General features: G+C 41.2%; 1 protein-coding gene across 1 annotated transcript; it reads right to left on the reverse strand.

Annotated features, from left to right (window-relative positions):
• Nucleotides 1–1,310: 1,310 nt before the first annotated feature.
• LOC110496016 (cellular retinoic acid-binding protein 2) lies at nt 1,311–11,448 on the reverse strand. The gene is made up of 4 exons (XM_021571631.3): nt 10,275–11,448; nt 2,764–2,942; nt 2,266–2,382; nt 1,311–2,150 (listed from the first exon to the last, which is right to left on the reverse strand). The coding sequence occupies exons 1-4, from the start codon at nt 10,549–10,551 to the stop codon at nt 2,100–2,102; spliced, it is 624 nt and encodes a 207-aa protein (XP_021427306.2). The 5' UTR covers nt 10,552–11,448; the 3' UTR covers nt 1,311–2,099.
• Between the last annotated feature and the right edge of the window lie 2,424 nt (nt 11,449–13,872).

A 13,872-nucleotide genomic window follows, 5' to 3' on the forward strand; every position in this document is an offset into this window, starting at 1 on the left:
GTCTGAAACATTAACTTGTTTGATCATACTGTAGGTCATGTAACTGTTTGTTACATGCGATATGTTTTGTGGACTTCACCGGACTGATGTTGCACTCCGGTTTTGTGATGAAACAAAGGTGTGGCTGAATTTATTCTGCCACTGTGTCTTCTTATGGTCTTGGCCTTAGGCCTATATATCACGGTGTCAAGGCATATGAACTAACAGGTTATAAAGCAAACAATGCAATTATCACAACACATAGGTTGTAATATGGCTTTTTTTCCCTGGCTTGGCTTCCCCAGTGATTTTCCCCACTCACCGCTACTGCCCTATTCCCTATTTAGTGCACTACTTTTGACCAGGGCCCATAAGGCTTCCCACTGGGCACACTGGTTGAATCAAAGTTATTTCAACGTCATTTCAATGAAATGATGTTGGACCAAAATGGAATAGACGTTGAATTTACGTCTGTGCCCAGTGGGTTTAGTTAAAAGTAATGCATTATGTAGGGAATAGGGTGCTATTTTGGACACAGATTTTACAGCGTTAGATCTGTAATTGCTTGTTTGAGTCTGCTCCCATGTTAATATCCAGTACCTCTGTGTTTGTCCATAGTGATTCATTTGTAATAGTCTGTATGAGTGGTCCAGATGGCTTGTCTAGAGTTGGGACCTATCCCAAATGGCACCCTACTCCCTATATGGTGCACTACTATTGACCAGAGCCTATGGAGTTAGTCAAAAGTAGTGTGCTACTAGGGAATAGAGTGCTATTTGGGATGCAGCCTTGGAGTCGGGTGCCTCCAGCCTGGTCTTAAAACCACTGCATTCCATGGCGAATCAAGAGATTTGTGGCCCCATGACATCATAGCCTATGGAATGAGCTGACACAATCGTTGTGTGGAAAGTGACCTCGGTAACGAGGAGAGATTGAGTGAACTGGGCAATTTTTGGTTCCAAAATGGTACTCTATTCCCTACATAGTGCACTACTTTTGGGACCCTTAGCACACCGTCTGATAATCTGGACAGCAAAATCACTTCCTATTGATCGAGTAAGTGCTCTCTCTCCTCGGGAAGTGCATGAGAGACCCTGCACTGTATTTCACAGCAAGCTGGATTCTGGAGTCTGTTCAATCCATTCCTCAATCCATTATTTTCTAACAGCATCCGTCCTCCCAAGTATGAGTGCTAATTTAGGTGTGACTGTATTTTGTTTTGGCTGTCCAGTTCAGAGGTGTGTGGGAGAGTGGGAGAGCAAAGTGTCCTCACACAAATCAGAGGCAGTAATTTTACCTTTTGTAAATGGGTGCGGGCCGAGTCCAGGGAAGAGGGGGTGGGGAACCTTTTATTGAGCTCATACTGTAATTAGGTACAGCTGGGAAGGAAAGCTAAGGAAATAGTACCGTTCTCAATATGAAATTATTTTCTTATAGTCCCTCACTCACTCTTTCCCTACCACTCCCAGTTTTTCCCCTTGTTCTTGCCAAATGTCTTTCAGACACAGTGGTGTTCATAAAATATGGATTCTCTTTGGGAGTTTTAAAATTCTAAATGGACAAATGGTGAGGGATGAGGAAAGAGAGCACATAGAGGACAAGGAGGATTGAGAGGAAAGGGTGTGGAGGAGAGAAGGAGAGGGCAAGTTGCCGAGAGGGACGAAAAACAAGGGAGGGATGCATACAAAGATCATAGGCAGGAGGAAAGGAGAAGTAGGAAGGAGGTGGTATGGAGAGACAAAGACAGAACAGCGGTGAGGGACAAGGTCTTGGTTTAAATCCGTTTGACAAAGCTAATAAAATCAGGTTTTGGAAATACATGGTCAATTTTAACAACACAGTTTGAGGATACAGATAGGGTTTTCATGCGGTATACTGAGAATAAATACAGCTTTAGTTGGGGAGGAACAATGATAACACTACAAAGCCATTACATGCTATTACGAGAACATTATACATGAAAATAAACTGGCACAAGGCTTTCACAACAACCAAACTCTGTCTGACAAAACACATACAACTGACGTCTTGTTAACCACAATCTGAATGACTGGAAGATTAAATAAGCAAAAGGAGCAGGTAGATAAGAAAAATTGAAATGTTTGACAGTCTTAAGTCTTTCATTCTCGTTGATATACTCTGGTGCACACAACATCCCCAGCGCTCATTGTCTGAAAGAAAATGACAACAAAATTAATACAAAACTCAGATAAATCAAACACATACTTTCCCCCCAAACACAGTTAAAGGATCACTGTTTGTAGGCAATAAAAATGTATGCTTTACCAAAATGAGTTCACCATCATTGGTCACTTCACGGGTCCAGGCAGTCTTAGGGCCCTCCCCTTTCTGCAAGGTCTGCTCACAGCTGATCTTGCTATCTGTCTCCCAGCGAGGGGTACTCTGGAGGACATAAGAAGAAGGCCATGCAAGGATTTAATAAGTGACACTGCATGTTGTAGTGAAGTGGTTAGATAAACACAGTAGATCTGTGTGTGACCCTGAGGCTTCTCATTTGGTACTAAGTACTGTTGCGGCATGTTACTGCTTCTTCAAGTCTGTTAGGCGTTATGTTTGCTGCCCTCCACAAACCATAAAGAAAACGAGAATACTAAACCATCACATAGAACAAATGTCAAGTTACACACAGATTTTTTCCCCCGCATGCTTATACAGACCCATGATTCCATACACTGAGTCCTGGCAAAATATGCACGTACAGTAATAACCTAAATATTTCATGCAACATATGTAGAGATGAAGAATGTGGAAATGGAGTGTTACGGTGCAAGGGCGTCCGTCCACTGTGTCCTCATTGAAGGGCTGTCCCACGGTGAAGGAGACATGGGTGGTGCGTACGCTGGTGGAGGTCTGGATGGAGAGGCTCTCTCCCTGCTGGGTGATCTCTACTGCAGGTCTGGAGGCTGCAGCCACGGCTATCTTCCTGACAAACACGTTCACACCTGGTCATAGGGATCAATAAGGTATCATGTAGATTGAGAATGGAGACCTTGGGTGTGTCCTAAATGGCACCCTATTCACTCCATAGTGCACTAGTTTTGAACAGGGCCCTATGGGGCTTTTGAAAAGTAGTGCATTATATACAGTGCCTTGCGAAAATATTCGGCCCCCTTGAACTTTGCGACCTTTTGCCACATTTCAGGCTTCAAACATAAAGATATAAAACTGTATTTTTTTGTGAAGAATCAACAACAAGTGGGACACGATCATGAAGTGGAACGACATTTATTGGATATTTCAAACTTTTTTAACAAATCAAAAACTGAAAAATTGGGCGTGCAAAATTATTCAGCCCCTTTACTTTCAGTGCAGCAAACTCTCTCCAGAAGTTCAGTGAGGATCTCTGAATGATCCAATGTTGACCTAAATGACTAATGATGATAAATACAATCCACCTGTGTGTAATCAAGTCTCCGTATAAATGCACCTGCACTGTGATAGTCTCAGAGGTCCGTTAAAAGCGCAGAGAGCATCATGAAGAACAAGGAACACACCAGGCAGGTCCGAGATACTGTTGTGAAGAAGTTTAAAGCCGGATTTGGATACAAAAAGATTTCCCAAGCTTTAAACATCCCAAGGAGCACTGTGCAAGCGATAATATTGAAATGGAAGGAGTATCAGACCACTGCAAATCTACCAAGACCTGGCCGTCCCTCTAAACTTTCAGCTCATACAAGGAGAAGACTGATCAGAGATGCAGCCAAGAGGCCCATGATCACTCTGGATGAACTGCAGAGATCTACAGCTGAGGTGGGAGACTCTGTCCATAGGACAACAATCAGTCGTATATTGCACAAATCTGGCCTTTATGGAAGAGTGGCAAGAAGAAAGCCATTTCTTAAAGATATCCATAAAAAGTGTTAAAGACAGATTAAATTCTGATACCTCAGTGCCTTTCCAATGGTAGGTGGTGGTAAGGAGAAATATAAAAAGCAAAGTCAAATGTAAAAAGAAAAGCCCCAGCTAAAAAAAAAAAGGATTTTCGAAAAAGTGTTAAAGTTTGCCACAAGCCACCTGGGAGACACACCAAACATGTGGAAGAAGGTGCTCTGGTCAGATGAAACCAAAATTGAACTTTTGGCAACAATGCAAAATGTTATGTTTGGCGTAAAAGCAACACAGCTGAACACACCACCCCCACTGTCAAACATGGTGGTGGCAGCATCATGGTTTGGGCCTGCTTTTCTTCAGCAGGGACAGGGAAGATGGTTAAAATTGATGGGAAGATGGATGGAGCCAAATACAGGACCATTCTGGAAGAAAACCTGATGGAGTCTGCAAAAGACCTGAGACTGGGACGGAGATTTGTCTTCCAACAAGACAATGATCCAAAACATAAAGCAAAATCTACAATGGAATGGTTCAAAAATAAACATATCCAGGTGTTAGAATGGCCAAGTCAAAGTCCAGACCTGAATCCAATCGAGAATCTGTGGAAAGAACTGAAAACTGCTGTTCACAAATGCTCTCCATCCAACCTCACTGAGCTCGAGCTGTTTTGCAAGGAGGAATGGGAAAAAATGTCAGTCTCTCGATGTGCAAAACTGATAGAGACATACCCCAAGCGACTTACAGCTGTAATCGCAGCAAAAGGTGGCGCTACAAAGTATTAACTTAAGGGGGCTGAATAATTTTGCACGCCCAATTTTTCAGTTTTTGATTTGTTAAAAAAGTTTGAAATATCCAATAAATGTCATTCCACTTCATGATTGTGTCCCACTTGTTGTTGATTCTTCACAAAAAAATACAGTTTTATATCTTTATGTTTGAAGCCTGAAATGTGGCAAAAGGTCGCAAAGTTCAAGGGGGCCGAATACTTTCGCAAGGCACTGTAGGTAATTACGATTCCATTTGGGATGCATCCATTGTGATGAAAAGCCATATCACAGCCATCATTCATAACCATTGATTTATGGTTAGTGGGAACGACATCAGCAGAGAGGGAGGGTTTGATCTCAGACAGAGCTCTCATTCATTCAACTTCAAGGGATGATTAGGGTAGACCTGACATACAAATAACAGTATGTTACATCAGACTGACTTTCATTCCTCTCGCCTATTCAAAGTAGAAATCTTATCCTTAAATAAAAATCAGACAAACCTTGCCATTGGAGCGAAATTTATCTTTGAAGGGAAATATTGCTGTTGCCCACAGAGAAACCCCTGGAGCGAGTTAGTTGAGGAGCCCCAGGGTACTGAGGGAATGTTAGTCTCACTACCGGCTGACTGAGGGGGCCCATTTCAGGGTTTAGTTCCGTTTATACTGGCTTTAATTACAATCTCATGAGGTTTTGGTTTGAAATGAGGGAAAATATAACATTCCTCCACGGGCTATTTGTCTTTACATTTTAATAGATGCCACTGACTGGCCCTCCTCTGGCCTTTCTGTGTGTGTGTGTGTGTGTGTGTGTGTGTGTGTGTGTGTGTGTGTGTGTGTTTAGGTGACTGAATGTGTAGGTGGATGGGTGCCTCAAAAAGGGGAACAAAGGACTTTTAAAACAATAAATCAAGCAAGAAAATTATTGGAAATAATAATGAATGAATTCCCCATTAAAACCAAACATGTGCACAGAGAAGTAGAAACACTTGAGTGGTGTCTGTGGCCACAGACCAAGCTGCTTCTCAGGACGCTTTGGTCTTTTCGTGCCTTTGCTCCTTTTTGCAACATTTCTGACACATTTTTGACATATCCTTGACAAAGGCTAGGGCTCCATAGATTGAAAAAAGGTCAAATGCATGAATAAGTGTAACTGTGATTTGCAGAATGTATGATGATCTGAGTCTACATCAAAGAGTCGATATGTTTACAGACATGTCTACTACAAACATATTTCTCAATCGGTTGCATTAATACATTCCAATGTTAGTTGTGATAACCAAAATGCTATGTCCAGGTTCAAATAGTATGAAAATATATAGCCGCGGGAAGTAGTTTGGGGGTGGGGATGCAGAATTGGTATTTTGCCCGCGCTGATGACGTCTATATGGGTCTGCTAATACAGGACTAGTAAAGGCCCAGTGCATTACTTTTGCGGGGGGGGGGGGGAGGGGGGGGGGGGGGTTCAAACTAAATTTATTTCAGTGTTTACCAGCATTTGTAACTTGAGTCTGATAATTATCTGTACAAAACAGTTGATAGTACTTGTGGAATATAAAAATACTTGCTTGATATCAGTGGCGGTCAGTTCCGTTTCAGACGATGGAGGCACTTTTTTTTTTTATGAACATGGCCATATTTCTATTACAGCATATTGGATGACTGTCATTCATATTCTACTCACCCTGTTAAATGTAGCAGCGATAGGTTTAGGCTACAACATGAAACTCAAATTTTCCCGATACCCATCATGAGGTTGCTACAACCTGGCCTATGAATGAAAGTTTACAACGTAGGTGCACACAGGTCGAGAGACAAAATTTGATGTGACAGACAGTGACATTCAATACCGCCTTGCACATTCTTGCCTGCATCTAGCTGATAGTGGGTGTAATCATTACTCCAACAGTTGCAAACAAGAGTTTCTAACGGACAAATTCGGGTATGTTTATCCCTGTTTTGTTTTTTTTAAGTTCTGTTTAAGAAACGTTTTTCAACAGAATCAACGGGCCCGTGGCAATAAATTAGTCAAACCAAAGGCTCACCTTGACTTGGAAGAGGTCCGGGGTTGTGTTGGATAGACATAGCCAGCTAGTGTTTCAGTAGGCTAAACTAGCTAGCTGCATTTGCTTTTCAATATATATATATATATATATATATATATATATATATATATATATATATATATATACAGTGCCTTGCGAAAGTATTCGGCCCCCTTGAACTTTGCGACCTTTTGCCACATTTCAGGCTTCAAACATAAAGATATAAAACTGTATTTTTTTGTGAAGAATCAACAACAAGTGGGACACAATCATGAAGTGGAACGACATTTATTGGATATTTCAAACTTTTTTAACAAATCAAAAACTAATAAATTGGGCGTGCAAAATTATTCAGCCCCCTTAAGTTAATACTTTGTAGCGCCACCTTTTGCTGCGATTACAGCTGTAAGTCGCTTGGGGTATGTCTCTATCAGTTTTGCACATCGAGAGACTGAAATTTTTTCCCATTCCTCCTTGCAAAACAGCTCGAGCTCAGTGAGGTTGGATGGAGAGCATTTGTGAACAGCAGTTTTCAGTTCTTTCCACAGATTCTCGATTGGATTCAGGTCTGGACTTTGACTTGGCCATTCTAACACCTGGATATGTTTATTTTTGAACCATTCCATTGTAGATTATGCTTTATGTTTTGGATCATTGTCTTGTTGGAAGACAAATCTCCGTCCCAGTCTCAGGTCTTTTGCAGACTCCATCAGGTTTTCTTCCAGAATGGTCCTGTATTTGGCTCCATCCATCTTCCCATCAATTTTAACCATCTTCCCTGTCCCTGCTGAAGAAAAGCAGGCCCAAACCATGATGCTGCCACCACCATGTTTGACAGTGGGGATGTTGTGTTCAGGGTGATGAGCTGTGTTGCTTTTACGCCAAACATAACGTTTTGCATTGTTGCCAAAAAGTTCGATTTTGGTTTCATCTGACCAGAGCACCTTCTTCCACATGTTTGGTGTGTCTCCCAGGTGGCTTGTGGCAAACTTTAAACAACACTTTTTATGGATATCTTTAAGAAATGTCTTTCTTCTTGCCACTCTTCCATAAAGGCCAGATTTGTGCAATATACGACTGATTGTTGTCCTATGGACAGAGTCTCCCACCTCAGCTGTAGATCTCTGCAGTTCATCCAGAGTGATCATGGGCCTCTTGGCTGCATCTCTGATCAGTCTTCTCCTTGTATGAGCTGAAAGTTTAGAGGGACGGCCAGGTCTTGGTAGATTTGCAGTGGTCTGATACTCCTTCCATTTCAATATTATCGCTTGCACAGTGCTCCTTGGGCTGTTTAAAGCTTGGGAAATCTTTTTGTATCCAAATCCGGCTTTAAACTTCTTCACAACAGTATCTCGGACCTGCCTGGTGTGTTTCTTGTTCTTCATGAAGCTCTCTGCGCTTTTAACGGACCTCTGAGACTATCACAGTGCAGGTGCATTTATACGGAGACTTGATTACACACAGGTGGATTGTATTTATCATCATTAGTCATTTAGGTCAACATTGGATCATTCAGAGATCCTCACTGAACTTCTGGAGAGAGTTTGCTGCACTGAAAGTAAAGGGGCTGAATAATTTTGCACGCCCAATTTTTCAGTTTTTGTTTTTAAAAAAAGTTTGAAATATCCAATAAATGTCGTTCCACTTCATGATTGTGTCCCACTTGTTGTTGATTCTTCACAAAAAAATACAGTTTTATATCTTTATGTTTGAAGCCTGAAATGTGGCAAAAGGTCACAAAGTTCAAGGGGGCCGAATACTTTCGCAAGGCACTGTATATATATATATATATATATATATATATTTCTTTCTGGCTTCTCCTTCATTTTGGAAGAAACTAATTTGTTCAAAAGTCTTCAACTATTTGCTTTCTCTCTCTTTGAGTCAACTACTCACCACATTTTCTGCACTGCAGTGATAGCTAACTGTAGTTTATGCTTTCAGTACTAGATTAATTCTCTGATCTTTTGATTGGGTAGACAACATGTCAGTTCATGCTGCAAGAGCTCTGATATGTTGGAGGATGTCCTCCGAAAGTTGCCACAATTACTGTGTAAGTCTATGGAGGACAGAAGGTAGTTGTCCTCCGGCTACACCATGGTGCTACCCTACAGAGTGCTGTTGAGGAGTGCTGTTGAGGCGTGCTGTAGGAGTGCTGTAGACCTTCTTTGCAACATAGTATTTTTAATCAATTATTTGGTGCCGTGATTATATTTAGGACAGTTGTATAATTTTTTTAAAAATGTTTTATTTTTATGAAATTCACTGAGGAGGATGGTCCTCCCCTTCCTTCCCCTTCCTACTCCGAGGAGCCGCCACTGCTTGATATACACTACCGTTCAAAAGTTTGGAGTCACTTAAAAATGTCCTTGTTTTTGAAAGAAAAGCTATTTTCTCTGGGATGTGGAAAATGAAGACTTCAGACTAGGTGAGTATCTGATGCTCCAGATACTCCCCTAGTCTAAAGAAGGCCAGTTTTATTGCTTCTTTAATCAGGACAACAGTTTTCAGCTATGCTAACATAATTGAAAAAGGGTTTTCTAATGATCAATTAGCTTTTTAAATTATAAACTTGGAATAGCTAACACAGCGTGTCATTGGAACACAAGAGTGATGGTTGCTGATAATGGGCCTCTGTACGCCCATGTAGATATTCCATACAAAATCTGCCGTTTCCAGCTACAATAGTCATTTACAACATTAACAATGTCTACACTGTATTTCTAATCAATTTTATGTTATTTTAATGGACAAAAAATGTGATTTTCTCTCAAAAACAAGGGCATTTCTAAGTGCCAGTGTATGGCAGTGTATGTTTTCAATTTTCTTGAAATACGTTGCAAATGAGACTTATTTCTATGTGAAAACTGAAATGGTGGATTAATTCCTTTTCAGTAGACACTCTTATCCAGAGCAATTTACAGTAGTGAGTGCATACATTTTCATACTTTTTCATACTGGTCCCCCATTGGACCCACAATCCTAGCATTGCAAGCACCATGCTCTACCAACTGAGCCACATCATCACAAACCACTTAATGTCTCAATGTACTCAGTTACTGTTTTGTGCAGTGTTTTTCCTCATTGTGATGGGAAGTATACAGGTACAAGGCTAGATGACCTTTGTACAATACAGTAATGTACAGTACAATTCCATTAAGTGGTTTCTAAGGATGGTAAATTAATACTGCACAAAAAGTGGTTGTTTTCCATGTTATTTGGTCAAGAAAAATATTTAATCTGATGTGGATATTTTGTGTCTTTACCCATAACTTTGCACCTTTTGATGTAAATGTTTGAGGACAGGGTTTTGTTCTTTCTAGATTCCATTAAATGATAATCGCAGAGAAAGGGACAGGGAAACAACTCTGACAATTCTAACTATTGAATCCTACAAGATACTGTCCTTATTAAACAACTACCTTTTTTGCCAAAGCCAGATGCGGAATGTTTTTTTATATCGGTCTGCTAATACTACTAAAAGGCCCAGTGCACTACTTTTGTGATTTTTATTTTATTTTTAATAACACATTTCATTTTTATTTATATTTTTAGGCCTAATTCCGATTTTTCAGGGGGTTCTGCAGCACTCTCAGCACCCCTACTTCCCGTGGCTGTGTGAAAATACTCACCCAGCGCTTTCAGGAGTTCTTCAAAGTTTTCAGAAGTCTTCATTTTCCACAACCCAGAGAAGTTTGCAACTCTACGGTCCATTTCCGGTGTAAATAGTTTGTTATAGTAGTCACTCATTACAGAAAAAAGATAGTCAACATGATTATTTTGTTCTCTGCAGACCCATAAAATAAACTGTTTGCAGCTCTTCTGATTTTTCTGTGTTTTGTCTCTCAGATTGGGCACTGTTGCTTGGTGCTCTCTGTTTGCTCCCTCTGCCTCCCCTCTCTCTCTCATTCAGAGGTTGATTCAATCTGGTCGGCACACTCCCTTTTTTGGCTCATGTCTTGTTTGGCGTAAGCGCGACGCCAAACAAGCAAGAATAGCAAGAATCCCACCATGGAACCAAAGACCATGGAACCAATGAGCACGCTCCACCCAGGTGCCTGTTCCTTCTTCTCAAGCATTGGTGGAAGAATCTAGAATTTTGACTGTATATTAACGTAAAATAGCCTACTGAAATATGTAGACGCTAGATCTATTACTATTACATTTTATAATATAGCTTTTTGTAAGCTAGGTTACATACAATTTTAGTAGGTGTAACCTTTTAAATCTTGCAAGTTCAATAGAGTGGGCTTTTATTGCCTAACAAACTGCAAGAAGATGCCTTATTAAGAAAGTATGCTTGCACTTTGAAGGGGTAAATCTGGTTGTGGACCTCAAATCAATAATTTGGGCAATTGAGTAATGAGATAAGAAAGGAATATAGTAGCTCCTATTGAAAAGGACAAGTTTGTTAAAGAGGATCCCTGTAAAGGGGTGCGTAACTGGTGGCAGGGAGGTCAGATGCAGGAGAGCAGAACTAGGTAGTAGCTGGAGCAGTTTAATCCAAAATCCAACGGCATAAAAATACAACAGAATATGGGTACAAAAACCCGACGCGCACCAGTAAACATAGCGTACAAGCACTTACAACAAACAATTCCACACAAAGACATGGGGGAACAGAGGGTTAAATACACAACAATTAGTGAGGGAATTGGAAACCAGGTGTGTAGGAAAACAAGACAAACAAATGGAAAATGAAAAGTGGACCGACAATGCCTAGAAGACCGGTGACGCCGACCGCCACCGAACAAGGAGAGGAAACGATTTCGGTGGAAGTCGTGACAATCCCATCCTAAAGAAGATTAAGATTTTGGAATGTGAAATCAGATGGATTGGGTTGGGTTAGCTCCTGGGTTGGGTTAGCTTCTGTAGAAAGAGGAGAGAAGTGTAGAGGGCAATGATATGACACCAAGATAAGAAATCCGGAGTTGGGTGATGTCAATCAATGACCCATGGTAATCATCCATATGAGGATATTTCCTATCATGGACTGGCTCTTATCAATGAGCACATGAGAAAAAATTCATATTGACAATAGATCAACAAATTAATCCAAAAATAATATTCTCAAAAATGTTTATGCAATATAGAGCCAATGCGGTACAAGTCCTTCACTCCCTTTTACTGATTTAAATATAAATAATAATAAAAACATTTTTTATAAATATTTGTAAACATTACACTCACAAAAAATCCAAAAGAATAAAGACATTTCAAATGTCATGTTATGTCTATATACAGTGTTGTAATGATTGATGTGTGCAAATAGTTAAAGTACAAAAGGGAAAATAAATAAAGATAAATATAGGTTGTATATACAATGGTGTTTTCTTCTCTCTCACCCCCCGCCCCATCCCTATCCAAATGTCCAGAGGTAATTATGAGACGCCCATTTCTCTCTCTAAATGTCAAGAGATAATTGCCTACCAATTCTGTCCCACTGGTTCCTTCTCCTCCACAGCCTCTTACAACCCCTCTCCCTCTCCTCTCCTCTTCTCTTCCTCTCCCTCCTGCCAAGAACATTTCAACAAGTCTGCATCAAAACTGATACCCCTGGAAACCTAACACTGTATATTCAACCAACCAAAACAATTAAACCCAAAACATGTGGCTATGTTGTTTGCAGAATATTCTAGTGGTAAATATTCTAGTAAACATCCCCCATGCCCATGTAATTTACTTCTGATTTCCCATTAGAGCAGCTCAATAACATATTATTAGAATTCAAATGAGAGGTAAGCACCCCCCCCCCCCCCCCTTATCTCTACCTCAAGAATACTGTTGTGCCTGAAATCACATAGTGCACTACTTTTAACCACAGCCCTTTGGACACAGTCTATGAAGCTAAGAGGCCCAGCTGAGAAATTAGAGAAAGGAGAAGGTCCTCTGGTAAAAGGGAAATGTGAGGACGTCTAGTCCTTGTTGTTATGACGACTGGTATCATTTCAAACTCTTGATTGTTCATGTTTCCCCTGAATGTTGTCTCATTTTACAGAAAATAATCACTGAGGAGCAATTGAGGGAAACAGGCATTCCCAATGTATGATTGTGTGTTTGTGTCCTCATAGGGAAAATTCAATTTAATTTCAGATGACGTGATGATTGACATTCAATTCAAGAGTAAATAAATAAAAGGCAATAAAAATGTTTTTTCATAAATTCTAAGGATTTTCATTCATTAATTAATTTGATTTTAATTCAGATGGCCTTAACTGATGGAATTAAAACGGAGCTGAGTGTAATGAATATTGTAACATTAATGCACTCCATATTGTCATTTTGAGTTGTGTTGGAAACACAGGTAAGAAATGTAATGGAATAAAAACAACATGATCTAGTACCACCACATTGATATGACTTTTATAAAACAGAGCTACCTGATTTGTAGTAATTCAATATTTGTTGACATGATTATGAAATATTAATCTTGTTCTGTCCAATAAAATAAAGAACATGTATGTTGAGTGCATGATAAATGGAAAGCTTCACCACAGGATAGGATGTTGATGTATCGCCATCTAGTGTTGAATGCGAATCCCACTTTGCCCTTTGAGACCGGGAGAAGCGGCCGAGGCCAGGGAAGGGTGTGTCAGGGGTCCTGCCGGGGCCCGCCTCTCTGGCGCACCGAGTGCAGGCACGTCCCTATGGTGGTGATGGCTGACAGGTTGTTGCTCCACCGCACGCTGTGCCCCTCCCCACTGTTGTCCCTCAGCAAGAAGCGCTGGGGCAAGAGAGGGACCTCACCGTCGTTCGGGTGAAGGTGGGTGGCGACGTCCGTCTGCTTTTTGCCCAGGGCCTGGTGAGGTCGGGATGAACCGTCTCAGGGTCGCCCATTCCCTACGAACCTTATCGGTCTAATCCAGAATGTCATCAATCCCTAGGCCAAACATCAGCCCTGGGGTGATGGGGTAGTGGCAAATGTGCTCTGGAGAGGAGCTGGCAGATGGGATTGGGCCAGCCAGAGATGGCACCGGGAGGAAACCACCTGCGCCATGGCCCGTCCGTTGGTGCGGGCCACATCCCTCTGGAGCAGGGAAAGCAGGCGAGACAACTCCATCGCTTCCCGAAGGAGTTCCTCTGTGCCCTCTTGCAGCCAGGGCAACAGAGTCTGCAGGTTGGCCTGCAGCAGCATGGTCACATTGGTAAGGTGGCCAAGAGAGCAGAGGGACCCATATGTGGCTTTCAAGTCCGCATCAAAGACTCGGGGGGGGGGGGTTCCTGGCTTCA

The sequence above is a fragment of the Oncorhynchus mykiss genome, chromosome 18 (genome assembly GCF_057628025.1).
Source record: "Oncorhynchus mykiss isolate SJ-2025 chromosome 18, ASM5762802v1, whole genome shotgun sequence".
Lineage (NCBI taxonomy): Eukaryota > Metazoa > Chordata > Actinopteri > Salmoniformes > Salmonidae > Oncorhynchus > Oncorhynchus mykiss.